A 27854-nucleotide genomic window follows, 5' to 3' on the forward strand; every position below is an offset into this window, starting at 1 on the left:
TGCTTCCCACTAGCTATCCATTTTACCTTTGGTAGTGTATATATGTCCATGCCACTCTCTCACTACGTCCCAGCTTACCCTTCCCCCTCCCCATGTCCTCAAGTCCATTCTCTATGTCTGCGTCTTTATTGCTGTTCTGCCCCTAGGTTCTTCAGAACCTTTTTTTTTTTTTTTTTTTAGATTCCATATATATATGTTAGCATACGGTATTTGTTTTTCTTTTTCGGACTAACTTCACTCTGTGTGACAGTCTCTAGGTCCATCCACCTCACTACAAATAACTCAATTTCGTTTCTTTTTATGGTTGAGTAATATTCCATAGTATATATGTGCCACATCTTCCTTATCCATTCATCTGTCGATGGACACTTAGGTTGCTTCCATGTCCTGGCTATTGTAAATAGAGCTGCAATGAACATTGTGGTACATGGCTCTTTTTGAATTATGGTTTTCTCCGGGTATATGCCCAGTAGTGGGATTGCTGGGTCGTATGGTAGTTCTATTTTTAGATTTTTAAGGAACCTCCATACTGTTCTCCACAGTGGCTGTATCAATTTACATTCCCACCAACAGTGCAAGAGGGTTCCCTTTTCTCCACACCCTCTCCAGCATTTACTGTTTGTAGATATTTTGATGATGGCCACTCTGACCAGTGTGAGGTGATACCTCATTGCAGTTTTGATTTGCATTTCTCTAATGATTAGTGATGTTGAGCATCCTTTCATGTGCTGTGCAAAAGCTTTTAAGTTTCACTAGGTCCCACTTGTTTATTTTTATTTCCATTTCTCTAGGAGGTGGGTCAAAAAGGACCTTGCTGTGATTATTGTCATAGAGTGTTCTGCCTATGTTTTCCTCTAAGAGTGTGATAGCGTCTGGCCTTACATTTAGGTCTTTAATCCATTCTGAGTTTATTTTTGTGTATGGTGTTAGGGAGTGTTCTAATTTCATTCTTTTACATGTAGCTATCCAGTATTCCCAGCACCACTTATTGAAGAGGCTGTCTTTTCTCCATTGTGTATCCTTGCCTCCTTTGTCATGGGTAAGGTGACCATATGTGCGTGGCTTTATCTCTGGGCCTTCTGTCCTGTTCCATTGACCTATATTTCTGTTTTTGTGCCAGTACCATACTGTCTTGATTACTGTAGCTTTGCAGTACAGTCTGAAGTCAGGGAGCCTGATTCCTCCAGCTCCGTTTTTCTTTCTCAAGATTGCTTTGGCTATTTGGGGTCTTTTGTGTTTCCATACAAATTGTGAAATTTTTTGTTCTAGTTCTGTGAAAAATGCCATTGGTTGTTTGATAGGGATTGCATTGAATCTGTAGATTGCTTTGTGTAGTAGAGTCATTTTCACAATGTTGATTCTTCCAATCCAAGAACATGGTATACCTCTCCATCTGTCTGTATCATCTTTAATTTCTTTCATCAGTGTCTTATACTTTTCTGCATGCAGGTCTTTTGTCTCCTTAGGTAGGTTTATTCCTACGTATTTTAGTCTTTCTGTTCCAATGGTCAATGGGAGTGTTTCCTTAATTTCTCTTTCAGATTTTTCATCATTAGTGTATAGGAATGCAAGAGATTTCTAAGCATTAATTTTGTATCCTGCTACTTTACCAAATTCATGGATTAGCTCTAGTAGTTTTCTAGTAGCATCTTTAGGATTCTCTATGTATAGTATCATGTCATCTGCAAAGAGTGACAGTTTTACTTCTTCTTTTCTGACTTGGATTCTTTTTATTTCGTTTTCTTCTCTGATTGCTGTGGCTAAAACTTCCAAAACTATGTTGAATAATAGTGGTGAGAGTGGGCAACCTTGTCTTGATCCTGATCTTAGTGGAAATCCTTTCAGTTTTTCACCATTGAGAACAATGTTGGCTGTGGGTTTGTCATATGTGGCCTTTATTATGTTGAGGTAACTTCCCTCTATGCCTACTTTCTGGAGAGTTTTTATCATAAATTGATGTTGAATTTGTCGAAAGCTTTTGCTGCATCTACTGAGATAATCATATGTTTTTTCTCCTTCAATTTGTTAATATGGTGCATCACATTGATTGATCAGCGTATACTGAAGAATCCTTGCATTCCTGGGATAAACCCCACTTGATCATGGTTAATGATCCTTTTAATGTGTTGCTGGATTCTGTTTGCTAGTATTCTGTTGTGGATATTTGCATCTATGTTCATCAGTGATACTGACCTGTAGTTTTCTTTTTTTGTGACATCTTTGTCTGGTTTTGGTATCAGGGTGATGGTGGCCTTGTAGAACGTGTTTAGGAGTGTTCCTCTCTCTGCTATATTTTGGAAGAGTTTGAGAAGTATAGGTATTAGCTCTTCTCTAAATATTTGATAGAATTCGCCTGTGTAGCCATCTGGTCCTGGGCTTTTGTTTGTTGGAAGATTTTTAATCACAGTTTCAATTTCAGTGCTTGTGATTGGTCTGTTTATATTTTTTATTTCTTCCTGGTTCAGTCTCAGAAGGCTGTGCTTTTCTAGGAATTTGTCCATTACTTCCAGGTTGTCCGTTTTACTTGCATATAGTTGCTTGTAATAATCTCTCATGATCCTTTGTATTTCTTCAGGGTCAGTTGTCACTTCTCCATTTTCATTTCTAATTCCATTGATTTGAGTCTTCTCCCTTTTTTTCTTGATGAGTCTGGCTAGTGGTTTATCAATTTTGTTTATCTTCTCAAAGAACCATCCTTTAGTTGTATTAATGTTTGATATTGTTTCCTTCATTCCTTTTTCACTTATTTCTGATCTGATCTTTATCATTTCTTTCGTTCTGCTAACTTTGGGGTTTTTATGTTGTTCTTTCTCTAATTGCTTTTGGTGTAAGGTTAGGTTGTTTATTTGAGATGTTTCTTGTTTCTTCAGGTAGGATTGTATTGCTATAAACTTCCCTCTTAAAACTGCTTTTGCTGCATCCCATAGGTTTTGGGTCGTCGTGTTTTCATTGTCATTTGTTTCTAGGTATTTTTTGATTTCCTTTTTGATTTCTTCAGTGATCTCTTGGTTATTTAGTAGTGTATTGTTTAGCCTCCTTGTGTTTGTATTTTTTCCACATTTTTTCCTGTTATTCATATCTAGTCTCATAGTGTTGTGGTTAGAAAAGATACTTGATATGATTTCAATTTTCTTAAATTTATCAAGGCTTGATTTGTGACACAACATATGATTTGTCCTGGAGAAAGTTGCATGAACACTTGAGAAGAAAATGTATTCTGTTGTTTTTGGATGGAATGCCCCAAAAATATCAGTTGAGTCCATCTTGTTTAATGCATAATTTAAAAGCTGTGTTTCCTTATTTATTTTCATTTTTGATGATCTGTCCATTGGTGTAAGTGGGGTGTTAAAGTCCCCTACTATTATTGTGTACCTGTTAATTTCCCCTTTTATGGATGTTAGCATTTGCCTTATGTATTGAGATGCTTCTATGTTGGGTGCATAAATATTTACAATTGTTATATCTTCTTCTTAGATTGATCCCTTGATCATTATGTAGTGTCCTTCTTTGTCTCTTGTAATAGTCTTTATTTTAAAGTCTATTTTGTCTGATATGAGAATTGCTACTCCAGCTTTCTTTTGATTTCCATTTGCATAGAATATCTTTTTCCATCCCCTCACTTTCAGTCTGTATGTGTCCCTAGGTCTGAAGTGGGTCTCTTGTAGACAGCATTTATATGGGTCTTGTTTTTGTATCCATTCAGGCAGTCTATGTCTTTTGGTTGGAGCATTTAATCCATTTACATTTAAGGTAATTATCGATATGTATGTTCCTATTACCATTTTCTTAATTGTTTTGGGTTTGTTATAGTAGGTCTTTTCCTTCTCTTGTGCTTCCTCCCTAGAGAAGTTCCTTTAGCATTTGTTGTAAAGCTGGTTTGGTGGTGCTGAATTCTCTTAGCTTTTGCTTGTCTGTAAAGGTTTTAATTTCTCCATCGAATCTGAATGAGATCCTTGCTGTGTAGAGTAATCTTCGTTGTAGGTTTTTCCCTTTCATCACTTTAAATATGTCCTGTCACTCCCTTCTGGCTTGCAGAGTTTCTGCTGAAAGATCAGCTGTTAACCTTATGGGGATTCCATTGTATGTTATTTGTTGCTTTTCCCTTGCTGCTTTTAATATTTTTTTCTTTGCATTTAATTTTTGGTAGTTTGATTAATATGTCTCTTGACATATTTCTCCTTGGATTTATCCTGTATGGGACTCTCTGTGCTTCCTGGACTTGATTGACTATTTCCTTTCCCATATTAGGGAAGTTTTCAACTATAATCTCTTCAAATATTTTCTCAGACCCTTTTTTTTCTCTTCTTCTTCTGGGACCCCTATCATTCGAATGTTGGTGCGTTTAATGTTGTCTCAGAGGTCTCTGACACTGTCCTCAATTCTTTTCATTCTTTTTTCTTATTCTGCTCTGCGGTAGTTATTTCCACTATTTTATCTTCCAGGTCACGTATCTGTTCTTCTGCCTCAGTTATTGTGCTGTTGATTCCTTCCAGAGAATTTTTACTTTCATTTATTGTGTTGTTCATCATTGTTTGTTTGCTCTTTAGTTCTTCTAGGTCCTTGTGAAACTTTTCTTGTATTTTCTCCATTCTATTTCCAAGATTTTGGATCATCTTTACTATCATTATTCTGAATTCTTTTTCAGGTAGATTGCCTATTTCCTCTTCATTTGTTTGGTCTCGTGGGTTTTTACCTTGCTCCTTCATCTTCTGTGTGTTCTCTGTCTCCTCTTTTTACTTACTTGGTTTGGGGTCTCCTTTTCACAGGCTGCAGGTTCGCTATTCCCATTGCTTTTGGTGTCTGTCCCCAGTGGCTAAGGTTGGTTTAGTGGGTTGTGTAGGCTTCCTGGTGGAGAGGACTGGTGCCTGTGTTCTGGTAGATGATAGTGGATCTTGTCTTTCTGGTGGGCAGGATCGCATCCGGTGGTGTGTTTTTAGGTGTCTGTGACCTTATTATGATTTTAGGCAGCCCCTCTGCTAATGGGTGGGGTTGTGTTCCTGTCTTGGTACTTGTTTGGCATGGTGTGTCCAGCACTGTAGCTTGCTGGTTGTTGAGTGGAACTGGGTCTTAGTGTTGAGATGGAGATGTCTGGGAGAGCTTTCACCATTTGATAGTACATGGAGCTGGGAGGTCTCTGGTGGACCAATGTCCTGAACTCAGCTCTCCCACCTCAGAGGCTCAGGCTTGACACCTGGCCGGAGCACAAAGACCCTGTCAGCCACACGGCTCAGAAGAAAAGGGACAAAAAAAAAAAGAAAGAAAGAAAGAAAGGAAATAATAAAATTTAAAAATATTATTTAAAAATAAAAAAGTAATAAAAAGAAAGAAAGAAGAGAGCACCCAAATCTAAAAATAAATCCACCAATTATAACAAGTGCTAAAAATTATGCAAAAAAACAAAAACAAAAAAACGGACAGACAGAACCTAGGACAAATGGTAAAAGCAAAGTTATAGAGACAAAAGCTATAGAGACAAAATGACAGAAAGAAGCATACACATACACACTCACAAAAAGAGAAAAAGGAAAAAAAAAATATATATATATATAAAAAAGGGAGAGAGCAACCAAATCAATAAACAAATCTACCAATGATAATAAGCTCTAAATACTAAATGAAGATAAACATAAAACCAGAAACAAATTAGATGCAGAAAGCAAACCCCAAGTCTACAGTTGCTCCCAATGTCCACGGCCTCAATTTTGGCATGATTTGTTGTCTATTCAGGTATTCCACAGATGCAGGGTACATCAAGTTGATTATGGAGATTTAATCCACTTCTCCTGAGGCTGCATGGAGAAATTTCCCTTTCTCTTCTTTGTTCACACAGCTCCTGTAGTTCACCTTTGGATTTGGCCCCGCCTCTGCATGTAGGTCACCTGAGGGCATCTTTTGGGAAGTCTGAGTTCTTCTGCCAGCATTCAGTAGGTGTTCTGTAGGAGTTGTTCCACGTGTAGATGTATTTCTGAAGTATTTGTGGGGAGGAAGGTGATCTCCACGTCTTACTCCTCCACCATCTTGAAGGTCCCTCAGATTTATCTAAATTTTTAAACAAGTAAATTCTTTTGCCCTGTAATCTTTTATAGATCTGGGGGTTTCCACAAATTTGTATTGAGGCAATTATTGGAGGCAATTCAGTATTGTGGTTTTCTATTTTGACTATATGTAAAGTGCATCATTTCACTGGACCACAGGTATGACACTAGGTGAAATAATAGAACTTTAAAAGAAAAAATTGTCACCTATTGCAATTGAAGGTGATTGGTTGTCCACCGGATACACTGTGATGTTGAGATCATACACTGGAAAGGACTCACGAAGAGGAACAGATGGATGAGGTCCATTCACAAAAGGGCCAGCTTCTGTGTCCGAAACTACCAACGTAATGGTGTCAAAACAAGGCACCAGGCCAATCTCACCACCTGGAAGACACAACTAGAGTTTAAACCTGACTTTTGAAAACATAGAATACCAAGATGAAACCCACTCACACTTCCTCTACAAGCATAAAATGGCAAGGAAAGGAACTTATGTGGTTAAAAGGTAAAACTCAATTTTATCTATGAAATTAAATAGAGTCATGAAAATAATGCAAAAATGCTTGCCCATCTGTTGCCTCTGGTGAAATTCCTGCCAGCCATCTATCACCATATGGAGGGGCAAAACAGGGCTAACAAGTGTCTGACAGTTCATAAATGAACAAGGGATAGACACGAAGCTTGACTTGTGATGGCTTTACTCTTCTCTCATAATTATTAGTGTTAGGACCAACCTCAGGGAGAACAGAAGACACCCTTTTCCCTCTGGTAATTGTCTTCCCATTTGCATTAACCACCTTAAATGAACAACCATTCACTACAGAAGAAGCAGAATAGGTGAAATACAAATATAATCCACATTTTTGTGATTTGTTTCAGTATTTTCCTCATTACATAATAGCCAAGATGTTAGCAAAATAGCAACAGCACCTGGAAAAGAAGTGGCATTCATTTTCATTTCCTGTTTACTCTTTAGAGCTTACATCTATGGGATTCAATATGGCCCCAACTTAGGCAATGAGAGGAAGAAGGAAGAAAATGTCAGGACTAGATAGTTTACCAGTAAACAGGACAATCTGCTCTAGGATTACTAAGTAACAACACAGAGGTGGGAATGCTTGCTGTCCAGGGGAGAGAAAAGTTCTGCAGATATGCTTTTGATAATTCTCATGCATCACTCTGAAAGTGCCAAGAGGGAAGCAATTATGTTTGGAGTTTTGATAAGTCTAGGACACAAAAGATCAGGGATGTCATCTCTTTTCTCAAGACACATTGGTCAAATCTACAGAGCATTGTGTTTGGCATTATTCTACCTGTTTAAAAAAAATGACAAGGAAAAGCTCGAGATGATATTATTAAGCAACCAAATGATTAAAGGATGAGATAACTGGACTTATTTTTAAAAACAGTGAAGTTGAGAGAACTAAAATTAAACAATCAGCCTTCAACTTCAGGAAAATTTTTTTAAAAAGACACCTCTCATCTATTCATAATTATAAAAAACAAACTGGCATAAAGTTTGTTTATTCATCATTCACTTGATAAATATATACTTAATGCCTGTTATATGAAAATTAGTGTTCTGGGTGCCCCAGCAGAGAAAAAGGCAGACGTGTTGAAAACGTCAAAAGACAGTTCAAAAGAATGTCAAATGTCCAAAGACCTACTATGTGTCAGGAGCTGACACAGTCTAATGGTAGAGAAAGAAATGCAGTTCAGTTAGAATATCACAGATATGTGTATGTATTAAGTGGAACCATAAGAAATTGCTACTATTAAGCCATTTTTTACCTATTAAATGGAAAATTCATCTATCTCAGCCTGATTATGTACCAGGTGCTGAGGGTGAAGGAGGATGAGAATATTGGCTGATGATGGCATAGGGGGCAAGGCACACACACCAGAGAAAGTCAGAGAAGTCTTTCCAGATGGCCTTGCTGGCTTTGTACTGAGCATTAAAGGATGAGTAGTTTATAAGGCAGATAAGGCAGAGAATTGGGAGATGAGGAGAGAGGACGTGTAGGGAGAGGGAGCTGGAAGAGAAGTAGAAAAATCTAGGAAATGAAAACAGCTTAATCAAAAAAGCAAACATAATACAGTCAATAACTGTAATTTCAATATAATGGAAGCATAGGATACATTTACAGAAAGAGCTGGAAAAGTTGGCCGAGCATTAAACCACAAAAAAGGCTACAACATTGGTGGAAGAATTCTTTACCTTGAAATGAAATACAGTCTAAAGATATAATTTATACTTAAAATAGTTAACTGTACCGCTATTTGAAAGAAAATTTTTGAATGACCTCATATATAATGTTTGGAGAATAGCAAATTAATAATGTAATTTTATATCATAAAATATTCAATTAGTAAAACATGTTTACAATAACTTTATAATATTTAGTAAATATTTTAATAAACATTTTTAGGTGATTATCTAAATGAAAAAAAGGAATCTACAAAACTGCACATATAACATGATTGCAACTATGTTAAAAATTATGATTATAAAAAAGAAAATACTGTAACACTGAAATGTTAACAGTGATTCTCTTTGAAAGGTAAATAAGGTAATTTTTTCAAAACTTCATTATATATTTTCATGTTCTCTGCAATGAGCGTGTACTGTTTTCATAATCGTAGAAATAAGATAAAATAAATCAATCAATGAAGTAAAATAATGGTGACACAATTGTTCTCTGGTGATCTTTATAACCAATGTATGGAGGCAAGAGCGGGGCCACTGAAACTTTAGATCCTACAGTACTGAAGTTCTCTTTACTCATCCTAGAAGAGCACTAAATTACTACCAACTGAGTAACTGAGTGAACATTACAAGAAAACATAACATTCAAATAACAAAACATCTCTTTGAATACAGTATTTCTGTTAATTAATTTATTTATTTTAACATCTTTATTGGAGTATAATTGCTTTATAATGTTGTGTCAGTTTCTGCTGTACAACACAGTGAATCAGCTATATGCATACATATATCCCCTCCCTCTTCCGTCTCCCTCCCAACCTCCTTATCCCACCCCTCTAGGTGACCGCAAAGCACTGAGCTGATCTCCCTGTGCCATGCAGCTGTTTCTCACTAGCTATCTATTTGGTAGTGTGTATATGTCAATGCTACTTTCTCACTTCATCCCAGTTTACCCTTCCCCCTCCCCATGTCTTCAAGTCCATTCTCTACGCCTACATCTTTATTCCTGTCCTGCCCTAGGTTCACCTGAACCTTCTTTTTTTTTTTTTTAGATTCCATATACATGTGTTAGCATATGGTATTTGTTTTTTTCTTTCTGACTTACTTCACTCTGTATGACAGACTCTAGGTCCATTCACTTCACCACAAATAACTCAATTTCATTTCTTTTAATGGCTGAGTAATATTCCATTGTATATATGTGCCACATTTTCTTTCTTTTTTTTTAAATATCTTTACTGGAGTATAATTGCTTTACAATGGTGTGTTAGTTTCTGCTTTATAACAAAGTGAATCAGTTATACATATACATATGTTCCCATATCTCTTCCCTCTTGCGTCTCCCTCCCTCCCACCCTCCGTATCCCACCCCTCTAGGTGGTCACAAACCACCGAGCTGATCTCCCTGTGCTATGCGGCTGCTTCCCACTAGCTATCTATTTTACGTTTGGTAGTGTATATATGTCCATGCCACTCTCTCACTTTGTCCCAGCTTACCCTTCCCCCTCCCCATATCCTCAAGTCCATTCGCTAGTAGGTCTGTGTCTTTATTCCTGTCTTACCCCTAGGTTCTTCATGACATTTTTTTTTCTTAGATTCCATATATATGTGTTAGCATAAGGTATTTGTTTTTCCCTTTCTGACTTACTTCACTCTGTATGACAGACTCTAGGTCCATCCACCTCACTACAAATATCTCAATTTCATTTCTTTTTATGGCTGAGTAATATTGCATTGTATGTATGTGCCGCATCTTCTTTATCCATTCATCCGATGATGGACACTTAGGTTGTTTCCATGTCCTGGCTATTGTAAATAGAGCTGCAATGAACGTTTTGGTACATGACTCTTTTTGAATTATTGTTTTCTCAGGGTATATGCCCAGTAGTGGGATTGCTGGGTCGTATGGTAGTTCTATTTTTAGTTTTTTAAGGAACCTCCATACTGTTCTCCATAGTGGCTGTATCAATTTACATTCCCACCAACAGTGCAAGAGGGTTCCCTTTTCTCCACACCCTCTCCAGCATTTATTGTTTCTAGATTTTTTGATGATGGCCATTCTGACTGGTGTGAGATGATATCTCATTGTAGTTTTGATTTGCATTTCTTGAGCATTCCTTCACGTGTTTGTTGGCAATCTGTATATCTCCTTTGGAGAAATGTCTATTTAGGTCTTCTGCCCATTTTTGGATTGGGTTGTTTGTTTTTTTGATATTGAGCTGTGTGAGCTACTTGTATATTTTGGAGATTAATCCTTTGTCAGTTGCTTCATTTGCAAATATTTTCTCCCATTCTGAGGGTTGTCTTTTCGTCTTGTTTATGATTTCCTTTGCTGTGCAAAAGCTTTTAAGTTTCATTAGGTCCCATTTGTTTATTTTTGCTTTTATTTCCATTTCTCTAGGAGGTGGGTCAAAAAGGATCTTGCTGTGATTTATGTCACAGAGTGTTCTGCCTATGTTTTCCTCTAAGAGTGTGATAGTGTCTGGCCTTACATTTAGGTCTTTAATCCATTCTGAGTTTATTTTTGTGTATGGTGTTAGGGAGTGTTCTAATTTCATTCTTTTACATGTAGCTGTCCAGTTTTCCCAGCACCACTTATTGAAGAGGCTGTCTTTTCTCCACTGTATATCCTTGCCTCCTTTGTCATAGATATGGTGACCATATGTGTGTGGGTTTATCTCTGGGCTTTCTATCCTGTTCCATTGACCTATATTTCTGTTTTTGTGCCAGTACCATACTGTCTTGATTACTGTAGCTTTGCAGTACAGTCTGAAGTTAGGGAGCCTGATTCCTCCAGCTCCGTTTTTCTTTCTCAAGATTGCTTTGGCTATTTGGGGTCTTTTGTGTTTCCATACAAATTGTGAAATTTTTTGTTCTAGTTCTGTGAAAAATGTCATTGGTAGTTTGAAAGGGATTGCATTGATCCTGTAGATTGCTTTGGGTAGTACAGTCATTTTCACAATGTTGATTCTTCCAATCCAAGAACATGGTATATCTCTCCATCTGTTTGTATCATCTTTAATTTCTTTCATCAGTGTCTTATAGTTTTCTGCATACAGGACTTCTGTCTCCTTAGGTAGGTTTATTCCTAGGTATTTTATTATTTTTGTTGTAATGGTCAATGGGAGTGTACTTAATTTCTCTTTCAGAATTTTCATCATTAGTTTATAGGAATGCAAGAGATTTCTGTGCATTAATTTTGTATCCTGCTACTTTACAAAATTCATTGATTAGCTCTAGTAGTTTTCTGGTAGCATCTTTAGGATTCTCTATGTATAGTATCATGTCATCTGCAAACAGTGACAGTTTTACTTCTTCCTTTCTGATTTGGATTCCTTTTATTTCTTTTCCTTCTCTGATTGCTGTGGCTAAAACTTCCAAAACTATGTTGAATAATAATGGTGAGAGTGGGCAACCTTGTCTTGTTCCTGATCTTAGTGGAAATCGTTTCAGTTTTTCACCATTGAGAACAATGTTGGCTGTGGGTTTGTCATATATGGCCTTTATTATGTCGAGGAAAGTTCCCTCTATGACTACTTTCTGGAGAGTTTTTATCATAAATGGGTGTTGAATTTTGTCAAAAGCTTTTTCTGCATTTATGGAGATTATCATATGGTTTTTCTCCTTCAGTTTGTTAATATGGTGTATCACATTGATTGATTTGTGTATAATGAAGAATCCTTGCATTCCTGGGATAAACCCCACTTGATCATGGTGTATGATCCTTTTAATGTGCTGTTGGATTCTGTTTGCTAGCATTCTGTTGCAGATTTTTGCATTTATGTTCATCAGAGATATTGGTCTGTAGTTTTTTTTGGACATCTTTGTCTGGTTTTGGTATCAGGGTGATGGTGGCCTCGTAGAACGAGTTTAGGAGTGTTCCTCCCTCTGCTATATTTTAGAAGAGTTTGAGAAGGATAGGTGTCAGCTCTTCTCTAAATGTTTGATAGACTTCACCTGTGAAGCCACCTGGCCCTGGGCTTTTGTTTTTTGGAAGATTTTTAATCACAGTTTCAAATTCAGTGCTTGTGACTGGTCTGTTTATATTTTGTATTTCTTCCCGGTTCAGTCTCAGAAGGTTGTGCTTTTCTAAGAATTTGTTCATTTCTTCCAGGTTGTCCATTTTATTGGCATATAGTTGCCTGTAGTAATCCCTCATGATTCTTTGTATTTCTGCAGTGTCAGTTGTCACTTCTCCATTTTCATTTCTAATTCTATTGATTTGAGTCCTCTCCCTTTTTTTCTTGATGAGTCTAGCTAGTGGTTTATCAATTTTGTTTATCTTCTCAAAGAACCAGCTTTTAGTCTTACTGATGTTTGATATTGTTTCCTTCATTTCTTTTTCATTTATTTCTGATCTGATCTTTATGATTTCTTTCCTTCTGCTAACTTTGGGGGGTTTTTTGTTCTTCTTCCTCTATTTGCTTTAGGTGTAATGTTTGGTTGTTTATTTGAGATGTTTGTTTCTTGAGGTAGGATTGTATTGCTATAAACTTCCCTGTTAGAACTGCTTTTGCTGTATCCCATAGGTTTTGGGTCTTAGTGTTTTCATTGTCATTTGTTTCTAGGTATTTTTTGATTTCCTCTTTGAATTCTTCAGTGGTCTCTTGGTTATTTAGTAGTGTATTGCTTAGCCTCCATGCATTTGTATTATTTACAGATTTTTTCCTGTAATTGATATCTAGTCTCAGAGCATTGTGCACAGAAAAGATACTTGATAGGATTTCAATTTTCTTAAATTTACCAAGGCTTGATTTGTGACCCAAGATATGGTCTATCCTGGAGAACATTCCATGAGCACTTGAGAAGAAAGTGTATTCTGTTGTTTTGGGATGGAATGTCCTATAAATATCAATTATGTCCATCTTGTTTAATGTGTCATTTAAAGCTTGTGTTTCCTTATTTATTTTCATTTTGGATGATCTGTCCATTGGTGAAAGTGGGGTGTTAAAGTCCCCTACTATCATTGTGTTACTGTCAATTTCCCCTTCTATGGCTGTTAGCATTTGTCCTATGTATTGAGGTGTTCCTATGTTGGGTGCGTAAACATTTACAATTGTTATTTCTTCTTCTTGGATTGATCCCTTGATCATTATGTAGTCTCCTTCTTTGTCTTTTTTTTTTTTTTTTTGATGGGTGATGCTCTATTCCTGTCTTACTGGTTGTTTGGCCTGAGACGTCCAGCAGTGGAGTTTGCAGGCAGTTAGATAGAGCTTGATCTTGGTGCTGAGATGAGGTCCTCCGGGAGGCCTCACTCAGGTTGATATTCCCTGGGGTGTGAGGTTCTCTGTTAGTCCAGCGGTTTGTACTCGGAGCTCCCACCACAGGAGCTTGGGCCCAACCTCCGGCCTGGGAACCAATATCTCACAAGCTTCATGGCATGGTAAAAAAAAAAAAAAAAAAAGGAGCAGTACAATATCAAAGAATAAAAAACAAAATAAAATCAGAATGATAAAAAATATATTAGGAAAAATAAAACTATAATTGAAACACCTGCAACAAGGTAAAATAAAACCACAACAGAAAAAAGAAAAACAGGTGGGGGGGGGGGAACAAGCCAAAAGGAGAGAACAGTAACAAAATATAAAGAATAAAATAAAATTAGAATAATAAAAGATTAGGAAAAATAAAAATATAAAAGAATCAACAACAATGAATCAACATCGTAAAACAGAACCCCAATCTAAAAGAGAAAAAAAGCCTTGGCTATGGGGGTGGAGTTTAGGTGGGGGTGGAACTTAGGCAGGGGAGTGCTTTAGGGTGGGGTGGGACCTAGGCGGGTGGGTGGGTGACGTTTGAGCGTGGGGCGGGGCCTAGGCTCAGGACCCACGTAGCCAGAAAAGGCCCTAGGGGCAGGGCCTAGGCAGGGAGACATTCAAGCATGGGGCGGAGCCTCTGCTTAGGACCTGCTCGAAAGGGGAGAGGCAGCACGTGGAAAGGAGGGCCTCTGGAGTGTGGAGTTCTGGAGTTTGGAGGTAAGGCCCTGGGTCAGGGTGTGTGGGTGGAGTTTAGGCTCAGCGCATTGAAGGGGGTCTCCGAGTGTAGAGGTGGGGCCCTGGGTGGGGGTGTAGGGGCGGGGCTTGGGCTCTGAGCAACAGGAGGGAGGCTCCGAGGGCAGAGGATTAGGCCCAGGAGCCCAATAGGCTCCCCAGTGCCTAAGTGGACAGGGAAAGCACTGGTTCCATTCCCTTCCGTTCCTCCACTCCCCTCCCCCACCATCTCCCCCAGGGTCTCCCCCGTTCCCTCTGGACCCCTAACTGTGGGTGGGTCCTGCTGGGTGTAGGAACTCCTCCCCTCTCCCAGCTGCCCCTCAGGGGTGCTGGTCCCACTTTTGCTCCCCCTTCCCTCCCTCCCACTCCCTCAGGACCTGCGCAGCTGGAGGGGGCCTCAGGTGGGCAGAGGATCAGGCCTGGGATCTCAGCAGGTTCCTGGGAGCCCAAGTGGGCAGGGGAAACCTGGCCACGCTCCCTTTTGATCCTCTGCCCTCCCAATGGTTCCCCAATTTCCCCCTTCAGGCGTGGGATCCCTTCCCCTCCCCCAGCCGCCCCTCAGCAGGGGCGCCAGTCCCGTCCTGCCTCCACTTCTCCTCCCCCTTCACTTCCCCCCCATGCCCCGCGTCCTACCCAGTCGCTGGGGGTTCCTCCCGTCCCCTTAGGTGTCCGTGGTCCCACTGGCGCCTAGTGGGTGCCCTAGTTGTGAGGAGACGCGAATTCAGTGTCCTCCTAGTATGCCATCTTGACTCTGCCCCTCTGTTAATTTATTAACATAACAAAGAAGTCTATCTGAAACAATTTGCCCCAGTGTCCCACTAGGTCTTATGAAAAAAATGTGTTAACGCTCTCTTCTATGGCCACCACACTAGAAGAGAGTTATACATATGTACACCTGTTGCTTAACGCCTGGAACAAAGCGCAGGAAGAGAAGACAGATTCATCTGACCACTAATTTATCTATGCTGTGTGAGCCTGCCAAAGATGTTAAAATTACATAAAAATCAACAATCACTGGTCTTTGGATCACTTTTCTGCTAGTCTGAGAACTACTGGGGAAATTAAAAAGAAGCACCTAGCTGTGAACTCTTGAGAGACATTGAGAGACATCGAACAAGTGGGCTAAGCTCCTCAGGACAAGGAAAGAGCCAATGAAACCTTTCCTAAGACTTAACATAGAGAAGAAGATAAGGAGATACCATTTAAAGAAAAAAGATGTTTAGTGGAGTGATTAGGAACTGGTATCCCAATGAATCACTGTTTTTTTAAAGTACACATAAAAATATTATTTCAAAATGTTTTCTCCCACGTCCAAATGAATCCTTAGCTATCTCAATCCCCCTCTTGAATTCCCTCCCACCTCCCTGCTTGTATTCTCTCTCTCTCTGTCTCTTCAAATAAGAAAATGATTTGAATTCTGATACCTCTTATTTCCTGTTTCACTCACCTGGCCTCCCACACTCAATCATACTTCCCCCATGGAATTTCCAGGTTAGAGAGGCATATGGATGAGTAAATGTGAAATTGTAATGGAGTGTGATAAAACTTAGGTAGAGGAAGTAGATGGTATGATTACTGAGGAAGTGCCCCCAGCCCAGAAATCAGATGTAGGAGGGGTGGTGATGTGATGATGGGCAGATGTGTCACGCTGTCATCTTTACATGGGAATGTGTTTGTCTTACTCCTTTAAATCAAAAGTCCTTCATATTAGGGTTTGGGTTATACTCATTTGTAAAGCCACAGTGCCCACTACTGTGCCTCGCAGATATCAGATGTTGAATTAACATCTTCTTTACATGAACATTTTACATAAGGAACAAATGCCATCCGGATAACAATATAATGCAATGCCAGAAATGTAACTACAGTGCTAATAAACAAGCATTTACTGTATCTCTCATCTATGTCCACCACTGTCATGTGCTGTGGACAAGTTACACAAAAGTGTAAGACACGATCTTTGCTTTTCAAGAACTCAAAGGGCAGACTGGTTACTTCTTAGGAGCTAGCTGATAATCAGGAAACTTTTACAATTAATAAGATAATTATCTTAGGGAGCCTACTTCAGGCATTTCTGTTATGATTTAGGGAGTCAGAAGCTGAGATGGTCAAATAGTCTTCTTCATATTGACCAAAATAGGAATGAGGACAAGCCAGGGTGAATTGAAGGTCTATGTGGAAGCATCAGGAACAAAGCAGCAATAACACTTGCTCTTTCTCAACTCTGTGAAATTCATTATATTACTGAGATCAAGAAATACTTCTGAAAAAAAAAAAGAAATACTTCTGAATATGGTGATCATACTTGAAAATGGGAGATGGGCTGCCACTCTTTTAACGGAAGCAAGCATTAAGACTGTTAGATTATCAGAGCCCACAGCAAGGAGCGGGCTTAGACTCTGTCATGTTGCTGCATCCCCACTCTCAGACTAGTCACAATACTGTCACTTACCTGTGTGTTTGTACGTCACAGCCCCTGCCATAACATCTCCCTGAGAAAACTGATGCACTGTGACCCCAGCTTTCCTCACTGTCCCATGCTGAGGTTCTCGAACAATCATGAACATCAGTTTCATATCATCACTGTCCACATCAGTAGCAAAAATGTATTCAGAGGTAATGACCACCTCTTCGCCCTCTGAGCAATGCATCATGGGAATGAGGTCTGCCTTTAGGACCGGTGGCTCATCATTTACAGGGTACACCTAAGCAGGAAAAAAAATTCATGTTTTCAAGAAAAAAGAGCAGTGACAAATTGCCCAACTGGTAACTCATAGCTCATAACCGGAATGACAGGCATTTTCAATCTTCCAGACACGTGAAACAATAGCCATGGAATTTGGCCAAGCCATCTGTATCTTTTAACTTTCCCCATACGAACCAACTTGCAAGAAATGACCCACATGAGAGACATTTTAGGTAGGAATGGGAGAGTATGGTTATGGTTTGGGACTCAAAGCTCTCGTTTGTTTCAAGACAGACAAAATATAAATGTGATATAAAGCATCCTTCACCCAAGCCCCTATCCTCCTTCGCTAAATTTACCCATATTCTAGAGGAAGTCTAGTCCTTGTGGTCTGAGCATTTACATTTACCACATCAAAGTTATTTATATTTTAAATTACTTGATGATTACAAAGCTTTCCTTTACTCTCAACTTCCTGCCACCCAGGAAGTTTCTTTGGACTTATAATAAGCAGCAGCTGCATTTCAAACATTTTGAGTTAAATCTGAAACCCCATAACCATTAAATCAATGCCAGTTTTCAACTTGATAAAACATTTTTCTCTCACTGTCATGAAAATAAATTTCCAAGTAGACAGGGAAAAAAAGCAACATTGGATCACACTGGCTGTCCAAATTTTAAAAGATTTTGTAGAAGTTTGAAAAAGTATGTCTTCTAAACAGGAATGAAGGACAGTCCTCCTCTGAGTTCACAACCACAACTCGGTGTGTGCTGCACATTTGTTTATCAAGTCTGGCCTGTGAATACCCTCACCCCTACATTTCCTTCCCCCACGCTTCAGCCAGTGTGATCTTTTTAAAACTTGGCTTTCATCAAGTCATCACACTTTGGGAAGCTCCAATGGCTTCCCAGAGCTTCTCCTAGGATGTCTTCGGCTTCATCTCATGCTATGGGGTTCCTTTGCCACTCCTCTCCATTTCTACCCCCAAGACACTGTGTTCCACACACGTCAGGCCTTTGCCCCGTCTTTGCATCCTCTCTCTGTCCCTTGCCTGGTATGTTCTCCCGTAGCTCTTTGCTTGGCTACCTCCTCCTTCAGGTTACATATGGATTCCTCCAGGAAAACTTCTTGACAACTCAGACTCATTTAGAAACTTCCCTTGTTTACTCTCTTTTAGTACCCTGTTTACTTGTAGAACACATCCACATTTTAACTAATTATTTCAGTGATAATCTGTTTAAAACCTGCCTTCATCCCTTTCCCAAAACTCTAAAAGAAGAGGAAGTTTATTTATCTTGTTCATCAACATAGCCCAAGAATTTAGCATAGGACCTGGCATATAGCAGGCACTTATTAAGTACTTATGGAATAAATGAATGAATGAATGTAACTATGTATATATGCCCTGGTTACCCTACTATTTCAACAGGCTAACAACTCGACAACAAATATACATGAAATTATGAAGACACTTTCCTTTCACAGGTAGAGAGATGGGGTGATGGAAACCCAGGTTTATTTATTTAACTAAAGGTAGAAAAAGTATGCAATACTCTATTCCATTTTCTATTGTCTTATTAGGAAACAATATCTTTGTTCAAGTCCACTGTGTAGATTCAGTGAAGACCTTCTTTATTATTGTTCTTGACTCCATCTGATCAATTTCACCAATACATTCACGATCATCACCTTGCAGCAGTTCACAAAATATCCTCAGCTTTCAAATGCATAAAAAGTTCAAAGGCAATAGAATTAAAAACATTCCTCCTGGACGAAAAAAAATCACACGTAATTGTCCAAAAATTGCCTGAAGCTCTGATTGGTTTTCAAAGGCCATGCCCTTTTGTCTCAAAAGTAATAATAAACAAATTCTTTTCCCCAAATGCACTGCTTATGGTCATTAATGAGAAGATGGTCATGGACAGAAGATAGAGTTGGGGTTTTCACCGGAAATTTGCTTTTCAGGAAAAAAAAATTAACTCAGAAAATCTTTCTTTATATGTAGAAGTCTGTCAATAAAGAAAACCCTCCTTTTTGAGGCTGAAATAACATACTGCTTTTCATCTAGATACAAGATCATCATCAGAACTAAGTGGAAAAAATGAAAAGAAGGGGCTATGCCCTGTGACTGGCATGGATAAGTGCTCAGGAAATGTTAGCAAGCATGGTAATTACAATCACCTGTTAATTTAGATCTAGGCAGTGGTGAGGAGGAAAGAACGCAGGCCTGAGTACCAGAGTGGCGATGCCAGCCCAGGTCTACATGGTCAAGTTAATGGCTTTGGACAAGTCATTGAACCTTCTCAGACCTTTGCTATAGGATGGGGATAATTCCTTTCCTATGTACTTCTTAAAACACTAGATGGATGCGATCATTCTTAATTATTAACTGTAAAATATCTTACAAACACATTATTATGACCATTAATAATAATTTCATACTACAAAGAACTGACAAAATTGAAACAGAAATAGAATTTGGTACAGTAAGAATAATTAGTGGATCTTCAGGAAGTGTGATAAGTCTTCTGCTGACCTTCTGACCTTCTGCTGACCTTCTGCTGACTATAAATACCTGCAAATCCTGTGAGTTATGCTTGTGGACGTGGATGGGCACCCAACAGAGAAACTCGGGGATTCCCATCAGGCCTTTGAGCATGTACTCAACCTTTATGTGCAGATTTTCCTTCATTTGTCAAAAGGGGGAAAATAATCATCTCAGACAGGCCAGGGGTATATAGTACAGGAATTCACAAAGGGTCACATCGCACATATAGATATGGCTCCTTGCACACAACAGGGAAAAGCCCAGCGACGCTAGCCTAACCTGTCCAACTGCTAAATAAATATTTCTGGGCGTTACAGCTCAAAAACATTAGAAATAATTTATACATGGAAATGACTGCTTTTTAAATTAAGTCTCTGGGTTTGAGGTCAGAGTAGTTCTACCTTTAAATCGATTGGCACAAGAAACTCATATGCCCATTTCACCAATATAACTTTGCTCTCTATTGCCTGTCCTGACATAATCAAAGATGTAAGCAGACACCTTCTTGCTTTGAAGTCCATGTGCTTCAATTTCTATCAGAGACCCCAAGAGGCTTCCAAACTAGAAGGTTTGTTTCTATATGAACCACGGAGGAAACTTACTACGTACCTCAATGTATAGCACACATTCTGCTGCATTTATGCCATCTGTGACCTCCAGTAGTATGTCATCCTGAAGTATCTCAGACCCATCATGCTGATACCTGTGGGGATGATAGTTGTCACTAACCTCTCAAGGCCACTGTGAGAGTGCACTGAGATTCCTGTCACAAGAGCTTTTCCATGGTTTTGGCCATATGTTCAACAAATAAATAAATAACCAAAACCCCAGCATAATCATGAAGTTACATATGTAAGTACTGTACTCAAGTATCCTTAAATGTAAAATTGCTCCACCCTGGAAAAATGTGTTTATGCATTCATAACTTGTCCCCAAATCAAAAAGCAGCTCTTCAAGTTGTCACTGTAAAAATGGGAACCAGTGGGTGTAGCTCTGCCTACTTACAGAAAACACTGCCGGGGCAAAGGGGACACTGAGACTGAGCAGTGACAGGTAAAAGTGGGCCCCTTCGTGGATTTTGGTGATTCTCCCTCTTCCCCCACTTTTAAGGTTATTCCTTCTGCCTGTGCTCTGGATTGATTCAGCTCTGCCCTAAAACTTTATCTATGGATTATTCATTGCCTCTCTCCTGCCACTTCCCCCTTGTCATTTACTAACTCTTTTCCTCTCAATCTATAAAGATTCTTGAATTTCTCTAGACTTAAAAGTATTTTTTTGGGAGTTCCCTGGTGGCGCAGTGGTTAAGAATCCACCTGCCATTGCAGGGGACACAGGTTCAATCCCTGGTCCGAGAAGATCCCACATGCCACGGAGCAACTAAGCCCACGTGCCACAACTACTGAGCCTGCGCTCTAGAGCCTGCAAGCCACAACTACTGAGCCCACGTGCCACAACTACTGAAGCCCGTGTGCCTAGAGCCCGTGCTCCACAAGAGAAGCCACCTCTCGCCGCAACTAGAGAAAGCCCTCATGCAGCAGTGAAGACCCAACGCAGCCAAAAATAAATAAATAAATTTACAAAAAATATATATATATATTTTTCTTGGTCTTGCCTTGACCCTATTTCCTTTTAATTCTCAGTCAAGTTTCTTAAAGGAATTGTCTAATTCTAGACTTTCCATTTACTCTTCAGTCCACTGTAGTGATACACAGTAAGTTCTAAATAATTGTTGAATTGAGTTGAATTTTTAGCTTATCAATGATCTGTTCAAGACACTCAGTTATGGAAATAAGTTCTAGGAAATGAAATTAAAAGTTGCTTTAAAAATTGTATATTGAACATATGTAACGTTTACATATGAAAAAATTCCAGGGCTAAAAGGTGTTTTACTCAGGACTAGACTCACCCATACACTAGCTAGGGATTCGATTCCAGTGGTGGAGAAAGCCCGCCTCCTACTGCCAGTTTCCCTCCCAACACTGCCTCCTATGCTTTATTTTGTCATATTCCCTGATATCTTCATCAAAAATAGATTGGTATGTGATAATGTGCTAATTCAAATATACTTACCATGCCTCTAAAAGGGCCAAATAGGTCTAGGAGTACACATCCAAATGCATGGCTATGGAATCAAACAACTTCTTTCAAAAGCAGAGTCCTCCACACACTAGCTAAGTGACCTTAACCTCTTTGTGTCTTAGTTATTTCACCTATAGTATGAGAATAGAACCATCTACCTTGTCAGGTTTGATTGCTGTGAAGTTTAATGAAAAAAACCATAATTGCAAGTCTCTAGAAGAATGCTTGAAATATACGTGCTGGCAAACACTGGCACTTTTATTTTTTTTCTATCCATCATTCATTCCCTAGTAAGAATTACCTAAACAGAGCTCTCTTTCTAACAGGTAGGAAAGAGCTGAGATCTTGGGGAAAAAAGGAAATTTTAATGAGGATAAGAGTAGTGAAAAGAGGTAAGATATTGGAAACTGTAAATAAAGCAGTGTAACTAAGCTGTTGGATGAAAATGATCTTCCTGTACACAAATCCTCCTTCCTCATCAATTTCTAAATGTAGAACTAAGCATTTGATGCCTAATACCTTCTACTACACTTTATCAAAAAGGCCAAAATTCCCATTTATAACTTGAACTTGTACAAGTGAGAAATTAACCAGTATGTTTGTCTACCTGACCACTGCTTTTGAGTATCTTGCATTGTTTTACAGAGAAGGTGCTTTACTAGATTTTAAAGAAAAAGTTTCTTACATACTGCATTAGGCAGAAGAAATGAAAGTCCTCAAGGTGAGGGGAACTACTGCAGGACCATGAGACAGGGATTACTCCACCCCTGACTGTAAGAGACCCAAGTACTGTTCCATGTCCTACCTACCCAACCTACCCTACTTATTTGCCTGCAAATCCCCTCCCCAGTAGAATGGATTAAAAATTCACACTAAAGACTTCGATCAACAGAATTCTATCCCAGAGTTTCCAGGGTTATGAAATTGGCTTTTCTTAAAACCAAGTTCAATTATGTAGATTAGCCTTATAGATTATTTCGGACTCTATTCATCTAGTTTGATTGTTACCCCTTGTGATATGTGCAGTTGCAGCAAATTTAATATTCATGGTAATTGAATTTTTGTTGCTCAAATATTCATAATGTCATTCCTACCAGTACAGCAAGCCAGAGGGAAAGAAAATGTCTTGGGGGGAAACTAAAGATTGTCATTTCTAATTTTCAACTGACCCTTGAAAAGTATTAGGTGGCATGTTGTTACCCCTGAAAGAATTGGACAAACTTCTTACACTGCTTCACAATTGATTCAGATGGGAGCCAAAGCATGTAAAACAAAGAAGCCAGGAAATGTTCTAACCTAACTTTTAAGGCCTGGAGGTCTCCCCAAGAAAATATGGCCCCTGTGTTTAGAGGAAATCCATTCAGCTCCACCCTTCCGTGCTGAGGCTGTCTCTGCAGGGAGAGGTGGATGTTGTCCAGTTTGGTGTCCACGTCAGAAACCAGGACGTGCTCTGTGCTGATGACACACTGACTTCCCTCAGCCACTCTCAGAGGGTTGGTAAATACCTAGAAAGAAGGAAGGAAACATTTAAAGCCTTGTTCCGTGAGGTGTACCTGAAGACAGAGCTCATGAAACCAACAGAAAACTTCCAGCACCATCTTCACATGTCAATCAAACTTTCAAGATTGTGCTAAAGGGAACAAGTTCATAGCTGAACATCCTGGCTGAAAAGTATTTTTTACTAAATGCTTCCAATTCTAAACATTGATGGACACAAAGAAACAAGGCAGATCTAGAAACCTGAACGCATCTGCATTTCATTGATCTCAGACCCTGTAGAGTAGAAGCAGCAGTCAGATTTACCATCACTGGTGCTAAATTGAGAAAATAATAACATTCCTCATCGTGTCCACACCTACCATTGCTCGGCACATATGTACCTTAATCTACAAAATGAACAAAACCTACATCAGATTCCCCTAGAGAAAGAATCCATCTCTTTTTACACCCTAAAAATTCTTAAAGACTTGGGAAATTGACTGGAGCTTTTAAGCATCAGGGTAGTGAGTGTTTTAGATATGGAAGTAGAACAGGGAAATTGAAGAATAGAAATTGAAGATTTCATAGGAAATAGATTTATTCAAGCATTAGACTTAAATATTAAAGCCATAAGGATAATTTTCTCTAACAGAAAAACTCATAGCTCAATAAAAATTTACTTGAAAGTAAAAAGCAAGTTAGAAGGGCTTGGGCTATTTTATCATCACATTGGGAGTTGGCAAGAAGTGTTCCATGGTCAAACACATGTAGAAAATAGTCACATACGATATCTTCACCTTGGAGGTTTATAAGATTCATAAGTGTATTCAGCACTCAGACCCTACAGTAGGAAAATCTGCTAACTTTGTTTAACCTATCATTTTCTCAAATTTGTATTACTACACAGAAGCAAAAACGGGGGGATGCAGTTGGGCTACCAAGTCATGGGCTCTGAAGTCTCCTCACACATGGTCTGGGGTGAGTGCTCTGCTAACGTGAGGACACAGGGTTCTCTGAGGACGCAGCTACTCTCTTCAGAGCAGCTGCCACTCCTAGAAAGGAGAGCACTCCCGGAGGAAAGAGCTGGTAAAGAGGAGGGGGGCCGAGAAATGGGCAGAGGAAAGGGAAGTGAACAAGAAATCACAGCCTCCACCCAGAGCCCTGCTCCATCCTCCCACCCACCAGGGCACAGCTGCCCCAAGGGCAGCTCCTTGGATCATGGAAATGATGAGACCATGCTCCCTGGGACAGCTGCCTTGTATTCTTCAATAAACTACAATAAACTACTTCTGCCAGCAAAGGAAAACATAAAGTAAGAGCCTTTTCTCCCTACAACCACTCACCCGCACCCTTCCTAAGTGCCTTACTCTGATTTTGCCAAACCTACATCTTCGCTATTTGTAGGAGAAAGAAAGAAAGGGAGCTCTTATTTAAAGAGGATTATTACCACTGAAACATGGGCCATGTCTCCCAACCTCATTTTGTCCTGAGTTGCATCAATTAATATCCCAAGACGCTAAGTTTCAAGGAATATACTTTGCCTCATTAGACGATTTTTAAATATATATGTATTTCAGGACAACTTTAAAAAACTAAAAGCTAATTTGCCCCCCCCCCCCATTAATTATTCATTTTCTAGTCCCTGCCTGAACCCAGTGCTTGGATTTCTGGAACTTCAGGTCAGCATCGTGTCAAGATCCCCTAATGGTTATCACTTAGCCCAGCGATAACTGTGGATTTTCACACCAGGGAACCGCTCCCATGACTAGGTTCACTGAAGCGACTCATTTAATTTTATTTCTACTATTCTCAGTTCTCTACAGTACTATTTCATTTGTCCCATCCACTGTAGAAAAAAGATAGACGCCACTAAGCCTCTTGAGCCCCAAGTCCTCGTAACTATTCCATTTACCTTCAAATGATGGAGGTAACTATTCACTTCACACTTTCTGGTTTTTTCCACAGATCATCTTTCTCTAGCAAGAGGCTGGACAGCTTGGCATAAAAAACTGTTTCTCTGTGATTGTTCTAGAACACACATTAGCTTCTTTAGATGCTGGGCTATTTCAGGGCATGTATCTCTTACATAGAAAAGGATGGTCTGAATAAAATCTAATCAAATTAAGAGACATTCTAAACTATTTTTTATACAGGGAACGTGATCTGGTCCCTGACAGGGAAGGAGGCAAAGAACATAGTTTACATTCCTATTTTGTGAGCTCTCGGGCCCATCTTCTACCAAATATTGCAAGCTCAGAGGCTGGCGGGGTCAAGCCAGTGATGTAAATGGGTGTCTTGAGTTGGGTGGGTACTTGGGTGACTGGGGAATGTGCCCTGTTCAACTGCTGCGGGGTGGGGGTAGGGAAATGGACTCAGTGTTGCCAGAGCTTCCAAATTTTCAAGAGAAGCCAGAAATCCAAACTTGATACAAAACCTCCTGATGTTTAAGTGTTGGCAACTCATTATTTTCAAATATTATTTAGACTCATCAGAACAGTTGTGTGGCTTGGGTAAGCCCCTTGGTCCTGCAGGGTGAGACCTCTGCTCCACAACTTTGGGCAGCTGTAGAGATGGTGAGGAGAGCAAAGGAAAAGGAGCATCCATGCTTTCCTAGCTATATTCCGGGTGGCTGCCTGGGAAGGTGGCCTCTTTCCTTAGGGATGAGACACATGTGGGTTCTAGACCCCTCTGGTTCCTAATGAATGGGTAATCACACTTTCTGCTTTTGAGGGAAAAAGCAAACCTAGGAATAGCCACCCTCATTAACTCTAGTGCTCTGATGGGGAGGGAGCAGGCAGGGAACAAATTCTCACCATGAATCCCAGCCTCGCAGATAAGATGCACAAGGTAGCATCGCCTTTGTAGTTTGATTTTAATGAGAGACCCAAGTGCTTTAAAGCTTACACAAACATTGGGGAGTGGAACAGCACAGGATGCAAGGGTCCATCTTAATTCATTTTAGAAAATTAAAGAGCTTATTTAGATGACAGAACAGCGTAGCTGGCCTGCGGAGAGAGCAAATCAGCCTATCTGGTTGCTAAGAGACTCCTAATTTAATCCCCTTCACCTGATCAACACATGAAACTCAGCAGAAAGGAAAGGAAAGAGATTTTGATAAAGCTTTGAAAATAATGCCAAATTCAGCAACTAGAAAATCTCATCTTTTAGACAGAAAGTCCCATAGGAGGTGAAGGACTCCCCTCCCCATGCTTTTTTTCCTACACTGTAGCTGGAAAATAAAAAAGTTCTTTGAAAGAGCCTAAAGAGAAGTTAGCATTTTGAGTAAGTCTTTCAACATCTTTCTTTCCTTAGGTCTTCCCCGCCTTTTCATCCTTCACATCAAGCATTATGCCTACCTCAGGGGCCTGATTGTCCACCGGAAGAATCGTGATGTTAAAGCAGATCCCGAACAAAGTGCCACCGTGCTGGTTACTGACGGAAAAGGCAAACTGGACGTGTCGGGGATGGGGGCCTATATCTTGCATGGGTGGCATGTAGGCCACTTTCATATAGTTCACAGCATGCTGCAAAGCAAATCAAGACGGACATGTGGGTGTCGATTTCCCAGGATGAGAGACATTTAGAGACCTAAGTCTAAGATACCCATCTCATTCACTGATAGGGAACATTGTAAATGCCACCATCATCAATTTGAAGATCCTAAAAAGCTCTATCTTACAAATCGCATTTTCTAAAAGCAGGAGGGAAAAGAACAAAGAAATTAAGTGACAACATCAAGCGCTTGAAGCCAGGCAACTCTGTGAAAGACAGGAGACTTGCATTTTAACCCAGCTCTGCCACAAAGTAGCTGTGTGATATTGGTCAAGCTACTTAAACTTGCGAGGCCTCTGTTTCCTTACCTATAAAGTGAAAAAAATAATAGTACTTAGCACATAGGTTGACATACTCATTTAATACAACCTCTAACTACAGTGAGATTCAGCAGCCCCGGGGTAGCTGCTGCCTAAGCACTCATCATTACTGTGCCTCTAGTCAGGTCTGCAGAGCAAATGCCACAGGAGCAGGGAGAGGGCTAATGAAGGATTGTGGAAAGCAGTAGATAGCATGCGCTGACTTATGGCCCCCACAAAAAAAGATACGTTGAAGCCCCAACCCCCAGTACCTCAGCATGTGACCTTACTTGGAAACAGGGTTGTTGCAGATGTAATTAGTTAAGGTAAGGCCATACTGGAGTAGGGTGGGCCCTTAATCCAATATAACTTGCTCCTTATAAAAAGAGAGAGACTCAGGGAGAACACAGCCATGGCGTGACAGAGGCAGAGAGCGGAGTGATGATCTACCAGTCAAGGAATGTCAGATTGCCAGCAAACCACTAGACGATGGAAAGAGGTAAGACCCCACTGTCCCCCGACCAAACAGGGTTTTGGAGGATGGTGGCCCTGCTGAGACCTTGGTTTCAGACTTCTAGCCTTCTAGCCTCTAGTTTCAGAACTGTAAGACAATACATCTCTGTTCTTTTAAGCCACCTAGTTTGTGGTACTGGGCTATAGCAGCCCTAGGAAACTAACATGGTAGGATATTGGATGAACTGAATTTGATGGAGTAAAAACATATGCACCAGGTCCCTAAATCAGAGCCCTAAACCAGGAATCTAAATTGATGCAAAAGACTGTGTTGAATTATAACAAGATTTTACAACCATATCCAGCTCGATCAAGCATTTTCAAATACATGTCACTTGCTTAATGGAAATGTGCAAGCAGAAAGAATATAGACATCAAGTATTTGTTGCTTGTGATAGATGTCAAAGGCCAATACTCTCAAGTGCAACGTTAGGAGCACCGTACCTTCTCAGAGGACACTTCC

At 39.7% G+C, this 27854-nt stretch overlaps 1 protein-coding gene across 14 annotated transcripts in view; it reads right to left on the reverse strand.

Annotated features, from left to right (window-relative positions):
* Window positions 1-27854, reverse strand: part of FREM1 (FRAS1 related extracellular matrix 1) — a 172064-nt gene that overhangs the window by 74298 nt on the left and 69912 nt on the right. For 11 of the 14 annotated variants that reach the window (XM_061200436.1, XM_061200437.1, XM_061200439.1 and 8 more), the window contains 5 exons: window positions 26384-26551; window positions 22845-23053; window positions 20079-20172; window positions 16687-16939; window positions 6243-6422 (listed from right to left, as the gene is read on the reverse strand). In XM_061200436.1, the coding sequence (XP_061056419.1) occupies window positions 6243-6422; window positions 16687-16939; window positions 20079-20172; window positions 22845-23053; window positions 26384-26551 (904 nt within the window). Of the gene's footprint in view, window positions 1-6242; window positions 6423-13410; window positions 13616-14867; window positions 14934-16272; window positions 16498-16686; window positions 16940-20078; window positions 20173-22844; window positions 23054-26383; window positions 26552-27854 lie in introns of those variants that run through there. The other 3 variants (XM_061200450.1, XM_061200448.1, XM_061200449.1) reach the window with 3 other exon arrangements.

This window comes from Eubalaena glacialis, chromosome 9 (genome assembly GCF_028564815.1).
Source record: "Eubalaena glacialis isolate mEubGla1 chromosome 9, mEubGla1.1.hap2.+ XY, whole genome shotgun sequence".
In the NCBI taxonomy this organism is placed as follows: Eukaryota; Metazoa; Chordata; class Mammalia; order Artiodactyla; family Balaenidae; genus Eubalaena; species Eubalaena glacialis.